General features: G+C 44.5%; 2 protein-coding genes across 3 annotated transcripts in view; one reads left to right on the forward strand and one right to left on the reverse strand.

Annotated features, from left to right (window-relative positions):
• Positions 1-5628, reverse strand: part of UTP25 (UTP25 small subunit processome component) — a 47192-nt gene extending 41564 nt beyond the window's left edge. For both annotated transcript variants that reach the window (XM_073628431.1, XM_073628433.1), the window contains exon 1: positions 5418-5628. In XM_073628431.1, the coding sequence (XP_073484532.1) occupies positions 5418-5527 (110 nt within the window). In that variant the 5' untranslated portion in view covers positions 5528-5628. The remainder of the gene's footprint in view (positions 1-5417) is intronic.
• TBCC (tubulin folding cofactor C) lies at positions 5570-11189 on the forward strand. The gene is made up of 2 exons (XM_073628434.1): positions 5570-9137; positions 9283-11189. The coding sequence occupies exon 1, from the start codon at positions 5680-5682 to the stop codon at positions 6628-6630; it is 951 nt and encodes a 316-aa protein (XP_073484535.1). The 5' UTR covers positions 5570-5679; the 3' UTR covers positions 6631-9137; positions 9283-11189.
• Positions 11190-17785: the final 6596 nt, after the last annotated feature.

A 17785-nucleotide genomic window follows, 5' to 3' on the forward strand; every position in this document is an offset into this window, starting at 1 on the left:
ATTGTGAATGTGGTAATCAGCACACTTGTAGTCCACCGATTCTTCCTCCAGCTCCCTCATTGACAGCCAGTACAAAGATACAGGCAGAGAGCTAGAGGAAGAGTTTGATGGAGCCTGACACTGCACATGTAATCAGTGGATGCTTTATTTACAGACTCCTTTAAAAAATAATTGCAAACATTGAATTCTTTTTAAGGGTGAACCTCGCCTTTAATGAGAAGGGTCGCTTGTGGTGGTGTCAGCTGTCATAGTTGAACTCCAACTCCTCTGCTTCACCTTAAGTCTTGCACAATTGTACAGATTCCTCTCACAATGTGCATTAGAAACTGAAGCAAGTAAGGTGGAGCCTGCCACATTTCCTGGCTGAAGGATATCCTGCATCATCTAGCCCAGGGGTATCCAAACTGCAGACCGCGGGCTGGATGTGGCCCTTTGCTTGCCTTTACCCGGCCTTTGGGGCACTATTCCTTCCACTGGCACCAATGATGGGGCACCATTTCTCCCACTGGCACCAGTGATGGGGTACAGTAGGTGACCGCGATATTGTGTCAATCTCGCCGTTGTTATCGGCGAGATTTGACACCTGCGGGCCCGGTCGCGGGAGCCAGCGCCGAGCTGGCTCGCTCATCGGGAAAGGAAAACTGTTTTTTTCCTTTCCCGATGAGCGACAAGCATTGCTGATAGGTGTCTGGTATGAATCATGAGGGGGAACGCAGCGCCAAATTTTAAATAAAAAAACGGCATGGGTTCCCCTCCAGGGGCATACTAGGCCCTTAGGTCTGGTGCGGATTTTAAGGGGAACCCCCTACACAGAAAAAAACGGCATGGGGGTCCCCCCAAAATCCATACCAGACCCTTATCTGAGCACGCAGCCCGGCCAGTCAGGAAAGGAGATAGGGACGAGCGAGCACCCCCCCCCCTCCTGAACCGTACCAGGCCACATGCCCTCAAAATGGGGAGGCCTGCGGGCCCCCCCACCCCAAAGCACCTTGTCCCCATGTTGATGAGGGCAAGGGCCTCTTCCCGACAACCTTGGCCGTTGGTTGTCGGGGTCTGCGGGCGGAGGGCTTATCCGAATCCGGGAGCCCCCTTCAATAAGGGGGCCCCCAGATCCCGGCCCCGCACCTTATGTGAAGGAGTATGGGGTACATCGTACCCCTACCCATTCACCTGGGGGAAAAAGTGTCAATAAAAAAAAACAAAAAACACACTAGACAGGTTTTTAAAGTAATTAGGCAGCTCCGGGGGTCTTCTTCCGACTTCTCCGCTCTCTCCGGCCTCTTCTCCCGGTGTGCGGTTGTTCTGCCAGGCTCCTCCGCTATCTTCTGCTTTTTTGCTAGCGGTGGCCCGGTCTTCTCCGTCTTCTCAGCACTCAGGCTTTCACACTGGAGACACAGGAGAGGCCCTTTGCAGGCACTACACAGGTGCTATTTTTAGCGCTGTAGCACCTGTAAAGCGCCTCAGTGTGAAAGTAGCCTTAGACTAAGTTATCTTTATGAATACCCTGCGCTACTCCTCCAATTGTCATCTATTCCCTTTATTCCTTTTCCTCCCCCCCTTTGGAAGATCATTATACCACCACACTATTATACTACATATCCATTAAAGTTTTTAGAGCAGCTTTGTGGGCTCTAACCTATGTATTAGTATAGTTCACTTTGCTTCTCCTCTCCCTTTCTTAAGCGATATTAATCCCATCTGGCACAGTAAATTAAATTTGACGTAAGAAAAAGAAGGATGCGGAAGACAATATGCAATGAACTCTGGACAACACATTTAATGTCCTTTCAAAGATTCTTCGATGGGTGGCACCTGTGGAAAGAAAACACTGCTTAAAAGGACCATAGGTTAACAGTCCAATCAATGTCCAGATGAAGCTATGCTACTTCCCTAGCGAAACGCGTTGACATCACCAACGCCCGTGACACCACAGAAAGCATCCCCACATGTGTGGGTCTTGAGTTTTGCAAACAGCATCTCTACGTGTGTGGGTTTGGAGTCCCAAACGGACCTACTGCAAACAATAGGAAGTGCACACAGTGCCACGAGTCCCCCCCTTGGGAGAAAGACTTGGTTAACGCCACATGGGTTACTTATGTTGAGGATAGGACTACCACGAGACATCAGCGATCCTTAAAGAGGAAGTAAACCCAGGATTTATTCGCTTTTTTTAAAAAATATGCAATAATTAATTATTTGCACACCTCGCACATTTATAGATAGTTAAAAGGAGCTTAGCAATTACTTTTTCTTCGTTTTGTAAATTAAATCCTCTTCCTGGAATCAGCAGCGCCATCTTTGCTCTTTTTTCCTGTCTGCCGTGAACGTCATTTCCGCTCTTCCTTCGGTCCCCTGCCGAAATCTTGCACATGCGCGATCGCATGCTATCCAAGCCTCTATCTCGAGCTGCTTGGTTGTATGGATGTCTATTGAGATGCCCTGGTTCACTCCCCCTGTGTGACGTCTCACAGTCACAAGTGGAGAACCAGGAAGCAGATGGAGGAAGCCACAGTATCGCAAGGCTCCCGTGCTGTGCCATTAACAGGGGAAATAACACTGTTGACATGGAAACGGCACACATAGCGTGCCGTGAAGGGAACGACGGACTACGCATGCGCTGGTGATGTCATAAACGATTGCAGAAAGGATTGTGAGAAGATTTTACAAGTAAGTGAGGTTTCACAGGCACCGATCAGCAGCATTATCAGTGTAGATTACAATGACCTAAAGTTGAAGTAGAGAGTTTACAACTATTTTAATTCAGCGCCAAAGCACGGAAGGATGAGGGATCTTGGAGAGATTGGAGTGAAGAGTCAGCTGTGGTAATGAACCTAAGCCATGATAAGCACGTCTAAATAATGGACTCTCTTTATATAAAAGGCTCCTAAATTCCCTCTCCTCCTCATATACCGCTCATGATCTCTAGTCTCCTGATATATTGACTCACCATTCAGATTTTTCTGCAATGTTGGGGCGAATGCCACTTCACTCTTAGTGTCAATCAACCAGCACCTGTTTCAACTATTAACCATTGGTGTATCATCTGCATGTTACACACTCTCCCCCACAGAAGATACACGATTGGTAGAAGTCTGGGTAACAGGACAATGACTAATTGTCATCTTCTGAACTAAACAGGAACTGCATTGGCTATAATAGCCACAGGAAGCCTTACTGCAAATAATCTAGCGTGCTTCACTATTGTCCAACACAATGCATACCTGTAAAGTTTTCATGCAGGATTCCATCCATGGCACGGATCACTGTTATCCCGCACTCTGCATAGTATGCAATGCTCACCATCATTGACAACTCAATCTCAAGTGTACACAATTCTGTTATGAGACCCCCAAGTTTCCCACACCCCTGGGTTAATGCACAGGCTGGATGTCTACTTATAGCCATATTGGTTTAATACCAGGACCCAATTGAGAATTTTGTATGAAATTCTGTACGTGCATTATGAAAAGGCGTCCAGATGTCCATTGTTTTCAAAGAGTTTTGTATTGTTGTGTAATATGTGTGTCTCTGTCTATTGTCATTTTGATGAAGTAGCTTCCCAGGTACTGACATAACACAGATGATAACGTGAAGCTGCAATCCAAGCCGATTGTAGAAAATTGTTTCTTTTAAAGCTTAGGATGACCAGGAAAAAATGGTGCCCACACCTGTCCTTCCACCACTGCGCCTAGGATAATCAATCACTTGTGAGCTGCCACTTAAACAAAAAAATATTTTTAAACTGAAAACACCCTATGGATGACTAGTGGCGCTATATTCCTAATAAATAGAGTGAAATGACCGATCAATATACTCTAACATAAAAATATGATAAAATAGTGTATGGTGTAATCAACCAAAATGTATGTGTTAGATACAATTTCCTAGTGTGGTGTGTCACCACACTTAGGAAACTATATACCTGAAGTGCTAAATATATATATAACAATATTAAAAGGTGAACATCATTAGTTAATACATTTCAAAAAATGACATAAATTAACATAGTGAACAAAAATGATCAGCCTTAGTGACTAGGCTTCAGCATAATCTTGAAACGAAAAGCCGGATGAAAGCAAATGATGGTGAAAAGTCCACAATATATATGTAATTGTGCCAGAAACAAGAAAAGAAGATATTCCAGTGAGTGTCTCTATTTCACAATCCTGTGCCGTACTGTCCACCACAGGACAGTACTTTAACCCACTAACATGGGGGTTACCATGTGAGCACAGTCATCCACTGCTCATGGATGTTAGTGGGTTAAAGCCTTGTCCGGCCAAACACGAGAGAGTGTAAGGCCTCAACAGCTGGTGAGTTTGCCATCCGTAAGGGGTGGATTCATGTCACTGAGGTGTGGTGGACAGTACGGCACAGGATTGTGAAATAGAGACACTCACTTTTTGGAATATCTTTTAAAGCTTGTTAATAAATTTATATATCTGTTTAGATACATCCCAGAACTACCCTTTGTTACCATTAGTAACAGCTATGGTTTCCCAGTGATCTCTACTGGGACTCCCCCCCCTTTTTTTTGTATACTAAACCCAGGACCCTGCATTCACTATATTTGATCTCCCACAGAACATGGAAATTGCAATTTTTTTTTTCACACTGGGGCTGGTAAACGAAAGCTGCGCTTTTTGGCTGCTAGCAGGGCGCTTTTAACCCCTAAGAAGGGGATTAAAAACTCCCGTGTTGCGGCGCTCCCAAAGCGATTTTCAGGCACTTCTAAAGCACTGCCTATTCATTCCAATGGGCAGGGCTTTTTGGGAGCGCTAAATACAGTGCTCCCAACCCGCCCCAAGGATGCTGCTTGCAGGACTTTTCAGAACATCCCGCTAGCGCACCGCCCCAGTGTGAAAAGTCGCACTTAAACGAATGAGAGGCGGTTTTCAGGAGCTTAGCAGAGGCTTTTTCAGCGCTAAAGCGCCTGAAAACCGCCCCAGTGTGAAAGGGGTCTAAATATAAACTGGTAAATACCTTTTCTCATCAGCGGTATATAGCAGTCTTGTGACTTCTATCAGTGCCTGGTTAAAGCTTGTAGGAGGAGCTTTACTACTGCACTGGCTGTCCTATCAGGATGCAGGACCCCTGACCCTTTGTCTGAACAGTGCTGTTTGGCCCTGTGCTGATCATATGCACCCTCCCAAGGAAAAAAAAAAAAAAACTGCTCTAGCAATACACCCCAAACTGAGCATGTGCAGAGTGCCCCCAAGGCTCTGTTCTATCAGGAGAAGGATTGGGGATAATAAAAGGACGGGATGATTAGAGAAGACAGGATCAAACAGCCTTTTTACACAATGCAGAGGATTAACCCCCCCTCTGGTTCCATTGTGCGTATAACAAACATGCTTTACTGCATATACAAACACTTTAAAGTTGAACTTTAACACATAGTACACTTTAAAACTCACTTGTCATAGAATGGATGCTGCTCCCCAAATTCCTTCAGATGCTTCTTCTGCTTCTTGCTCAGTGCGCTCACATCCTCGTCCCCCCTCCTCTGTCTCCTTCGCTTCCCCATCTTCAGCTCACTCACACACGTGAGCTTCCCTATGCACAGGAGTCCAGTCGCCTACCGATGACGTCACGGGAGCAGCCACAGCGGCGGTAGGCAGGAGCCGTGCCGAGTCACCCAACGTCATCCGGAAGCGCGGCGGTTACTCAGCTGTCACTATGGAAGCGGAGAGGTCTCGTGTACCGGAGCGGTTACAGCGGAGGGATGAGGAGCGGCTGCGGGAGGTGGGGAAGAAGCGGCAGGAGAAGGAGGAGCAGACCGTGGTGGAGGAAAAGAGCGGCTACTTCAGCGCCAGCTTCGGGCAGGAGCGGGTGGCCATAGAGGAGGCTCTGGGCGGGGAAGGGGGCCCCGAGCTGCTGGAGGAGGCCGCCGGGCGGATTCAGGGGCTGCAGAAGCTGCTGAATGACAGCATCATGTTCCTTCCTTCCTATGACACCCGGCAGGCCCAGGAGCAGCTCACCCGCCTGCAGAGCGCCCTGGACGCCCGCCGCCAGCAGATCCAACCCACCAAGAAATTCACCTTCAAGACCCGGAAGAAGGAAGGTGTGCCCACCGCCATCGTCCAACCCTCCACCCCGGCCCCAGCTAAGGAGGTCCCCGTCGAGCCGGCGGCCCAGTGCGGCTTCCAGGGTCTCTCCGGCCAGGCGCTGTCCATGGGCGCCCAGGAGATCCGCCAGCAGGACGTCCAGCTCAGCCAACTCCGGGATTGTACCATCACCCTGAGCGGAAACCCCTCCACCCTGCACATGAGGGAGCTGAGCGGGTGCCGAGTGCTGAGCGGGCCCGTCTCCACCTCCATCTTCGTGGACAATTGCCACGACTGCCTCTTCGCCTTCCCCTGCCAGCAGCTGCGCACCCATTCCACCCGGGACTGCCGCTTCTACCTGCACGTCACCAGCCGGGCCATCATCGAGGACTGCACCAACCTTATGTTCGCCCCCTTCACCTGGAGCTACCCGGAGATCCTGGAGGACTACCGGCTGTCTGGACTCGACAGGAACCGCAACAACTGGGACCAGGTGGATGACTTCAACTGGCTGGCTATGGGAGAAAAGTCTCCAAACTGGAGCGTAATCCCCGAGGAGGAGAGAGTCACCCACTGGAACTAAAATCCCATACCGAGCTGTGTTCACTGAGGTGCCTCAGCTGAGCTTTACTTGCATAGAAATTAATATACCATAAAGAATTCAATCAGAACTGAGCTGGATACTGAAGAGGACTGCATGGATCTCCTGATGGATACCTTCATTTTACAGCTACTCTGGGGTCCTGCAGATCTTCTGTGGCCCTGTTTACCTGGAGCTACTTTAGGACCCTGCAGAACCTTTGATTGATCCTTTAACCTGGAGCTGCTCCAGGGTCCTGCAGATCTTCTTCTTTGGGCTTCCTGCACCTGAAGCTACCTTGGGGTCCTGCAGATCTTTGATGGGCTGCCTCCACCAAGACCTACTCTGGGGTCCTGCAGATCTTTTGTGGACCCTGTTCACCTGGAGCTACTATAGGACCCTGCAGAACTTTTGATGGATCCATTCACCTGAAGCTACTTAGGGGTCCTGCAGATCTTCTATGGGCTCCCTGCACCTGAAGCTAATCTGGTGCCCTTCAGATCTTCTATGGGCTACCTCTGCCAAGAGCTACTCTGGGGCCCTACAGATCTTTTGTTGGCTTCCTTCGATTGTAGATACTGTGGGGTCCTATTGATCTTCTTCTACTAAAAAAAAAATAATAAAACATATAGGGAAGGGGTGATCCTAAAGCTTGGTACACACTATTTGAGTTGAATCGCTATGTGGGTGGACCTGTCAGCCACTTTTTACCCAACATCCCTCCATTGAAAAAATCCAAAGAGCCAGGGCAGAAAATTGTCAGGCAAACTGCGGCTCCGATCAGATGCAGCCACTGTTCAGGTATTCAGATGGATGCTGGATGAAGCTGTCAGAATACAGTAGCCACAGTGGGATATTCCTCCATCTACTCTGTACCTTGTGGATGGGGAATTTTTCAATTTTTTTTTTGTTCAGCATGCAGGCTGAATGAAAATTAGCTTTGTGTGTGTATCCAGCTCAAGAGTATTCATCAGCAATGAGATCACAGTTAGCTAATGATGATATCCTCATCTTGTTGTATAATAAGTCTGTCTGCTGTTTAAACAGCCACAAAATAAGGTGAGTGTAGCTTCATTAGCTACCTGTGATCACATTGCTGACAGCTACTCTTAGAGACACCCCTTCCCATATATTTTTTCTTTTTAAGATTATGCCATTTTCCTATTGATGGACTGGGGGTTGAACTGCTCCTGGAGAAGCACACTGACAGACTGCACTGCATTAATCTTGGATTGACAAAGCAGAGCTCCCCTACAAGGTTACATTGTATACAAAAAACTACCCTGGATCCCTTCATTTAGAGCCGCTCTGGGTCCTGCAGACCTTCAGTGGGCTTCGTTCCTGTGGACCTATCCTGGGCCCCCACAGATCTATTGATTGCTTCTTCCACCTGGAGATATTCCTGGGTCCTGCAGATCTTCTATGGGCCCTGTTCACCTGGAGCTAATTTGGGGTCTTGCAGGTCTCTTGTGTGCTTCCTATACCTGGAGCTACTCTAGAGTCCTGCTAAGTCTAGTAGCAAGTTTTTCCCAGTTAGAGTTCCCCCACCCCAAAAAGGTTCTCGCTTTACATTCCATGAAATGAGGTATCTTGCTTTCTTCCTCTCAGTGTGGTCAAACAACTGGACTTTGAATGAATAGGATTACATCCATTAAACTGTTGCGCTATACCTGCAAATTAATGCAAATAAAGCTTTATATCCACTTTATTAACAGGGGTGCCTGCATTGTTACTCCATCAGTAGCAAACATTATTCCAGAAATAACTGCCGGATTACTGGTTATCAGGAGGTGCCATGCAAGACTTGTCTGTGGGTAATATATGAAACAATTGGGGCTGTAATCTAACGTGTAACATCACACCTTAAGGAACTCTGCTGCTAAACTCTAAAGTTCACATAATAGAAGAAAGTAAATAGTGAGGTTAGGAGTGCTTCTGAAGGGATGTTGGGGTGGGTGATTGTTCTATATTAGTGGAGTTTGGTTGTGCGGTCAGTGAACAAATTAACTTTTTTTTTCTGTAGGGAATTCATTTATTTAAAGGATAAATTCAGCTTATAAATACATAAATGCACATTTTGTTTTTGCAGGTAAAAACATTTGCATTTATTTATTTGTTTTTTTTTCTAGGGAGCCTGCGAAGCATTGCACCCGCAATCAGCAGATCATGGGTGTAATGCAGGCTCTCAAAATAACTGTCTGCTCGTACCTCGTATGGGCAGGCAGTTACTTAAGAGCAGAAAGAATCAATGAACTATGAAGGTGCTCACTAGCGCCCTCGCAGTTCATTGAGAACTACAAGCCATCAGCTGCAATGGCTAAAGATAGTTGTGGTTCATTCATTGACAGGAATCTCTGAATGAATGAGGTGGCTGTGTGGGCAGGGCCAAGCATGCCTGCATTATATGCAAAAAGTAACAGCAGGAGGGGAGAGAAGATCCCCCTGCCCATTGTCATAGAGTGGCAGAGATCAGTGGAATTGGCGGCTCGAGCTGGCACATGTTCCAATAGGTCATGAGAGCTCAACCTGTGGCCCTCCAGCTATTGCAGATTTACAAGTCCCATCATGCCTCTGCCTTTGTGATTCATGCTTGTAACTGTCAGCCTTGCAATGCCTCATGGGACTCATAGTTCTGCAACAGCTGGAGGGCAACAGGTTGAGCACCCATGCAATGGGTAACCACTTCCATACCGGGCCTATTCTGGCACTCCTCTCCTACATGTAAAAATCATAATTTTTTTGCTAGAAAATTACTCAGAACCCCCAAACATATTATATTATTTTTTTAGCAAACACCCTAGGGAATAAAATGGCGGTCATTGCAACTTTTTATCTCACATGGTATTTGCGCAACAATTTTTCAAATGTGGTGTTTTGTTTTTTGTTTTTTGGAAAAAAAACAGTTTCATGACTTAAAAAATAACAAAACAGTAAAATAGCCCAATTTTTTTGTATAATGTGAAAGATGATGTTATGCAGACTAAATAGATACCCAACATGTCACTGATTAAAATTGCACACACTCCTGGAATGACGCCAAACTTCGGTACTTAAAAATCTCCATAAGCAACGCTTTCAAATTATTTACAGGTTACATTATAGTTACAGAGGAGGTCTAGTGCTAGAATTGTTGCTCACGCTCTAATGAACGCAGCAATACCTCACATGTGTGGTTTGAACAGCGTTTACATATATGGGCTAGACTTACACGTGCGTTCGCTTCTGAGCGCGAGCTACCGGGGACAGGGGCGTTTTAAAATTTTTTTTTTTATTTTTTACACTCCCTTTTAATTTTTTTTTTTGATCACTTGTATTCCTATGATAAGGAAGGTAAACCGTCCTTGTCATAGGAATGGTTTGTGACAGGTCCTCTTTATGGAGAGATGTGTGGTCAATAACATCCCAAATCTCTCCTCCAGACTGGAAAGCATGAGAGATCGGAAAAAAAATGCATGATCTCATGCTTACCAGCCACGATCGTGGCTTTGTTTACATCCGTGGCCCAGACATGACGTCATAACGTCGCGCCCGGGCCACTGACCGTCATAGAGATGACTGGTGACCATATGGTCACCGGAAATCTCCATGGTTGTCATCCGGCGTGGCAGCACCGGATGGCGGTGGGAGGGGGGATATCCCCTCCCGTCACCTGTAAGAACGATCAAACGGTGGAACTGCCGCTGTGATCATTCTTATGGTACACAGAATATCCGGCTGAAAACAAGGATATCTGAATGGTGCCTGTAGCTGCAGGCATCATTCAGATATTCCCACTGAAAGTCAAAGGTGTCATATGACGTCTTTGGGCGGGAAGTGGTTAAAGCTGAACGCTAGAATAAGCAAATATTGTCTAAATACAACAGATATATGTTCCTACTTAAACTTGGTGTGCTTTGCATATTTCAGATCTGTTCACTAATCCAGTGTGATAGTGTAACTCTGTGCAGGAGCTTCCTGTATCAAAGATGGGTCACTGCTGCTCTCTCCTTGTGCAGTGTGACTGGTCTTGTCTCCTCCCCTTCCTGTAGTTCTCTGCAGCCAGCCTGTAGTTGGTGGAGTCTGTTGGGTCCCTCCCACGGCTCTGCTTTCTGCACAGGCTATGTACAGCACAGTGATGATTTGCTGCTTCTTTTACAAGTTAATATCTAGGTTTGCATTTGGTGCACTCAAGATGGATTTATATCCTTTGTGGCTTATGAGCAGTATATAGGGTTTTTGTGCCCTGAGTTCTGCTTTAAACTTTCAGTTTAGCAATAGTCACTTTAACTTGTCTCCCATCAATGAAATGCTGTCAGTTACACTGCCAACCAATAATTTTGCCATTAAAGAAACTTTACACTGCTGTGTTATGGTATACTTCAACTAAGTTTTTCCCAGGGATCCAAGAGAAATATGTGAATCTGTTGTGTTATGCAGAAATTAATGCTTAACTTTTGTGAAATATGTTTGGTTTTTTTTGTTTTTTTAATCAGCAGCAGGGATGGTACTTATGACTAAAAAGTGTCCCTTGTGCTGGTTGTTGCTGTGTTGCCTGAAAACAAATAAAAAAACAACCTGATGTATACTTGTACTGTAATATTGGTCTTTATGTGGGAAATATTCACAGAGAAACACCAGCAAGGTTGCGCTAAGCCCACCTTGACCTAAAACTTAGCTTTTATTCATAACTATCTAAAACCTATGGTATAGGACGTGGAAGTGCGAAAGTCATCAAAAATGGCAGGTGTAGATCCTTATAGGGCAATCCAAAATGGTGGCACAAATATACAACTGCCTTCATTACAGGGAGATCGCAACCAGACAGCAAATATGTCTTTAACTGACGTTGGTCAGTCTGAGTGGAGATGTGTATAAGGTAGGTCAGTATCCTGGCCACATACCACAACCTAAAGGCATGGATTAATACTGAGGGTTACTGTGGTTAATCAAAGGCTCAGCTACCCATCAACATCAGATATACCACAGTGCCCTACAAGCCTGGTAAAATATACTCCTATCAGTCCACAAGAATCTCCCTTATTCTCATGCGGCTAGATCCACATTGCCCCAATAAACAAAGTGCCCATAGAATGAAAGGCAGTTGTATATTTGTGCCACTATTTTTGGATTCATGCACTATTTCCACATTGCCCTATAAGATTATACACCTTGGACTTCCTTCCATTTCCTATATCATGGGTTTTAGATATGAGTAAAAGCTAAGATTTAGGTCAAGGTGGGTTTGGTGGGTGGGTATAGCGCACCCTTGCTGGTGGTTGCTGCCTGAAATATTCTGTCCTTCAGTTGGCGAGCCAAGAAAAATATTTAAGCGGAACTAAATATACCTACTTTTTCTTCATAGTCTGAGGTCCAGGAGGGGTCCCTCCACAACTCCTCCCAGGTGCCAGTCTTCAGTTCTCTTGATTGGCCTATGCAGGCATGACGATATTTCCTACACAGGATTCAGTCATTCCGACACACAGGGACTGTCCTGATGATCTAATCTGAACTAATACATGTGCAGCTCACATTACATGTCACAGAAGGCTGCCAGCAGTCAGGTAGGTGTTTATTATCACAGAAGAGACATTGCATGTCTCTTCTGCGATAAATAGCCTGCCTGTTTTTAAGTTGTTTTTGTTTCCTTGTTGCCTTCAGTTCCGCTTAAAATCATTCTTTTTCTTGGCAGCGGTGGAGGCTTCCATATTTCTGTCCTTACTGGTTTTGTGTTTATTTTAAAACAAATTTACTGTAGCATTTTAGATTTTAAAGTTTACTTTTTTCACTTTTTTTTTAATGTATTACACAATCTAATCTGTTAGTGTTAGTTAACCCAAAAAAACCCCATCCTGTTTCCTTAAAGCATGTTATACAGCACCGTGCTTGTACTGTGTCATTTGGCCCCCTGTAATACCTGTCTAATCCTGCCAGTTTCTACCTTCCCTCTGTACGGTGACTGATATATCAGGGCTTCTGTATTATAACAACAAGTTCCCCTGTGCCTGTGTTATATCTTTAAATATGCTTATCTGTACTGATAACACACCATCTTCCTGCGATCATGTGACTCCTCAGCTCTGCCTCTCCTCTCCGGTGTCCTATCGAAAATAGTCCCCATCGGATAGTGTCCGCCCTGTAGTGTGCAGGTGCTGAGGAGACTCCGAAAATCTCCGAACATCAACATCTGGCCATGAACTCTACACGGCGCATGCGCACTTAATACCACATTCTGTCGCACACTCCCGATGCTCATACAACTTGCAAGGGGCAGTGTGCCTACAGAATGCACACAGCTGGGGCGGACAAATCCACCCCCTCAAGCATCAGGAGCGTGTGACAGAATTTACTATTCATTGCGCAGACGCCGTGTATACTTCATGATCATTTGTTCTTCTTCGGCGACGTTCGGCGTCTCCTTTGTCCTCTGTACTGCGCAAGCGCTGCGCCTGCGCAGTACGGGGCGGACACTATCCGATGGGGGGACACTTCTCGTCAGGACACTGGCTGATGTCGGCTGCAGTGCTCGGCCCCGCCCGCTTGAACTGTCAGCTAGGCAGAGGAGAGAGGCGGAAACTGATCGCAGGAAGTCGGTGTGTTATCAGTACAGATAAGCATATTTGTGATATAACACAGACACAGGGGAATTTATTGTTATAATAAAAGGGGATAGGAACTATAGAAGTGGCTTAACAACCACTTTAAAGAATACATTTGCTTAAAATGTTCTCTAATAAAGGCTTTTCACAATGTAATAAAATACTTACATTTTAAAAAAGAAGTATGGGGTTATGTTTTTTTTTAAAGATCATACTTACCTAGCTGGATGCAGCATCGGTCCCCCAGTGCTTCTAAGACTGAGAACCGAGCGATCGAACACCGCAAACTTGCCTGACTGAAACCCCATAGATCAGTGGTTCTCAACTCCTGTTCTCAGGACCCACTAACAGGCCAGGTTTGCAAGATAAGCCCAGGTTCACATTGAGCTGCGGGAATGATGTCAGTCCTGATTTCGGCGACAATTTTACAGACATCTGTGCGGGTTTCTGCACAGATGTCAATGGAAACCGCACCCCAAAATTGCAAAAAAGTAGTACAGAAACTACTTTTTTAAATCGGTGCGGCGACGCAAATGCAGTGTCGCACCGATTAGGACGGTGCCATTGCCGGCGATTGCTGCCAATTTGACATGTCAAAACACACCAATGTGAACCAGGGCTAACTGAAATACATCACAGGTGATATAATTTGCTCTCAGTGATTGCAGTATTCTAGTCTGCATCTCCCCAAGGTATAACTTGAATCTGTGGGGTATTGTCAAGAAGAAGAAATTTGTGTTTGAGGCTAGTGGACTTTAATGGTACCATAACAATTTTACCACTTAAGGACCGGGCCTATTTTTCAAACAAGTTTGTTTACAAGTTAAAATCTTTTTTTTTTTTTTTTTTGCTAGAAAATTACTTGGAACCCCCGAAACATTTTATTTATTTATATATATATATATATATATATATATATATATATATATATATATACATATATATATAATGTTTTGGGGTTCCAAGTAATTTTCTAGCAAAAAAAAAAAAAATTTTATATATAATAATTTTTTTTTTCTAACACCCTAGAGAATAAAATGGCGGTCGTTGCAATGCATTTTGTCACAGAGTCTTTGCGCAACAGTCTTACAAGCGCACTTTTTTTGGGAAAAAAATCACTTTTTTTAATTAAAAAAATAAGACAACAGTAAAGTTAGGCCAATTTTTGTATATTATGAAAGGTGATGTTACACCGAGTAAATTGATACCCAACATGTCACGCTTCAAAGTTGCACCAGCACGTGGAATGGCGACAAACTTTTACCCTTAAAAATCCCCATATGCGACGTTCAAAAAAACTCTACAGGTTGCATGTTTTGAGTTACAGAGGAGGTCTAGGGCTAGAATTATTGCTCTCGCTCTAACGATCGCGTTAATACTTCACATGTGAGGTTTGAACCCTGTTTTCATATGCGGGCGCTACTCACATATGCGTTCGCTTCTGCAACGGCAGGACGGGGCATGTTTAAAAGCTATTTTTTATTATTTATTTATTTATTTCATTTTTTATTTTTACACTGTTCTTTAAAAAAATAAAAATAAATAAATTGTCACTTTTATGTGTAATGTAATGTATAATGTAAACATCCCTTGTAATAGAAAAAAAGCATGACAGGACCTCTTAAATATGAGTTCTGGGGTCAAAAAGACCTCAAATCTCATATTTACACTAAAATGCAATAAAAAATAAAGTAAACTTTAATGTCATTTGAAGAAATAAATAAATGTGTTGCCTTAAGAGCTATGGGCGGAAGTGACGTTTTGACATTGCTTCCACCCTGCAATGGTATGGAGATGGGTGGGGGCCATCTTTCCCTCACTCATCTCCATACCTAACAGGGAGAAGGACGCGATCACCTCCGCTACTGCCAGAGGCGGGGGGCACTGGAGAGCGGCGGGAGGGCCCTCTCCTGCCGCTGATAAAAGTGATCTAGTGGCGAATCTGCCGCAGAGACCACTTTTATATGAAAGCAGACCACCCGCTAAAGAAGAGGATACCGGTGTTATGGCAGCTAGCTGCTGCCATAACGATACCCCCTTTTTCAAACAGCCGACATATAACGACGGCAGGCGGTCCGGAAGTGGTTAAAATACACAGAAGTGTAAAACAAATAGATTTTTATTGAATTGACTGACAGCATATTAAAACATACATATTTATTTAAAATGTATATCTCAGTCTATTTATTCAGGGGGGGTACAACTAACAAAATGGCAGTACCAGTTCACCCTGTGTCAGTTAAATTGGCACGGTTGACATATTTTACGGGTGTTCACCGCTTCCTCAGGAGCTTTTGTTTGCATACTATGATGTTATAAGAATAGAGACAGTATATAACACTACAAAAATAAGATAAAGAAAAAAACAAGTTAATCATAATATATGTAATGGGACGTCACATCACATGATCAATAATAACAGCATAATAGTAGCGATCATGGTATTCCTCCCAGAAGGTGATCATGACCCTTACCAAAGGCAGCAAAATAGGCGCAGACCAGAAAGAGTGGGTCCGCCCCGGCAGACGCGGGAGCCCCCCGCAGGCCAGGAACGGAGGCAGCCAGGGATATGTTAGAGATGGTAACAGAAAATTTTATAAATCCAATCCCAAGCTGTTTGCCAATAATCTATATACAATATGACAGTGGTCAGAAGCTTATGGTAATATAGAGTCGTCATACCGAGGGTATACAGTAGCTTCAGTAGACAGCCAAAAGGTTGCTCTGGAGTGTTTAAACTGAAACCAATTGTGTAGTCTCAGTAAAAGGTCAAGGATTGCTCTGATAGCATAGCCAGCAAATGCTATAGGGAGAGGAAAACTGGGTAAATATGGAGGTTATTTACTAAAGGCAAATCCACTTTTCACTGCAAGTGCACTTGGAAGTAAAGTCGCTGTAGATCCGAGGAGGACATGCAAGGAAATTAAAAAACAGCATTTTAGCTTGCACATGATTGGATGATAAAATCAGCAGAGCTTCCACTCATTTCAGATCTGCCCCTTAGATTTAGAGCGACTGCACTTTCAAGTGCACTTGCAGTGCAAAGTGGATTTGCCTTTCATAAATAACCCCCTATATGTCCTAGTCTGTGTGGGTAGTAGTGCCAATCTCTAAGGATATCTATACAAAGATAGCATAGGGAGAGCAATGTATAATCGATCAAATAAAATCAGTCAATCAACTTTACCTTGAATTCCAATCACGTGCCGTATGTTAATATCTGTTAGTGCAATTGACACAGCTGAGAAAGTTTTCTTATATACTAGCCTTGTATGACGGCCTCTGTCTTGCCATTAACATACGGCACGTGATTGGAATTCAAGGTAGAGTTGATTGATTGATTTTTTGCTTTCCCTATGCTATCTTTGTATAGGTATCCTTAGAGATTAGCACTACTACCCACACAGATTAGGACATATACTTACCCAGTTTTCCTCTCCCTATAGCATTTGCTGGCTATGCTATCAGAGCAATCCTTGACCTTTTACTGAGACTACACAATTGGTTTCAATTTAAACACTCCAGAGCAACCTTTTGGCTGTCTACTGAAGCTATACTCTCGGTATGATGACTCTCTATTACCATAAGCTTCTGACCACTGCCATATTATATATAGATTATTGACAAACAGTTTGGGATTGGATTTATAAAATTTTCTGTTAATTCTCTAACAAATCCCTGACTGCCTCTGTTCCTGGCCTGCGGGGGGCTCCTGCGTCCGCTGAGGCGGACCCACTCTTTCTGGACTGCGGCCTATGTTGCTGCCTTTGGTAAGGGTCATGATCACCTTCTGGAAGGAACACCATGCTCGCTACTAATATGCTGTTATTATTGGTCATGTGATGTGACGTCCCATTATGTATAATATGATTAACTTGTTTTTTCTTTTTTTCTTTTTTTTGTAGTATTATATACTGTCTCTGTTTTTATAACATCATAGTATGTGTGACGAACCCCTGTCCTCAAACTGGTCTCTGTCCGCCGTAAATGCTTCCTCTGTCCAGAACCAGCACTATCCAAGACCCTTTAGCCCACCCAGTCACCAGACAGCACCAGTCTTGGAGTGGCAAACAAACTCATCTATTATCACACATGGACACAACAGATAAAATAACTCAGAGACTCTTTCCTCCCACCCTTGGAAAACAGGGCGGGTTAGACTGTCCAATGACAATAGACATACAGGTCAGGTGTTTTCAAACTTCTCCTCAGTAAACAGTCTTAGCAGGGGGCTGCTGGAGGAATCCCCCCTCCCTCCATAGAGAGAAACATCCCATAATATCCAGAGCAGACAGACACAATAGAACATTGGAATACAGCCCCACCCCAAACTAGCACAGCAAATAGTACACAACACAATGAGACAACACACAATATATATACATATATACAGCATTGAATCTGACTAGCACAGATCAGACTGGATTTCTCATTCACCTTGCAAAGAGTATTGTTCCCTTACAATCCAGGGTCCCCAGAGTCTGTGTGTCTTGGGGGACATGGACCTGAATCTAAAGTAATGCCACCTCAAGGGTCTCCAGGCATACAGCTCACAACGAGCACTGTTCACCCAAATGCCAGGG

This window comes from Aquarana catesbeiana, linkage group LG04, assembly GCF_042186555.1.
Source record: "Aquarana catesbeiana isolate 2022-GZ linkage group LG04, ASM4218655v1, whole genome shotgun sequence".
NCBI lineage: Eukaryota > Metazoa > Chordata > Amphibia > Anura > Ranidae > Aquarana > Aquarana catesbeiana.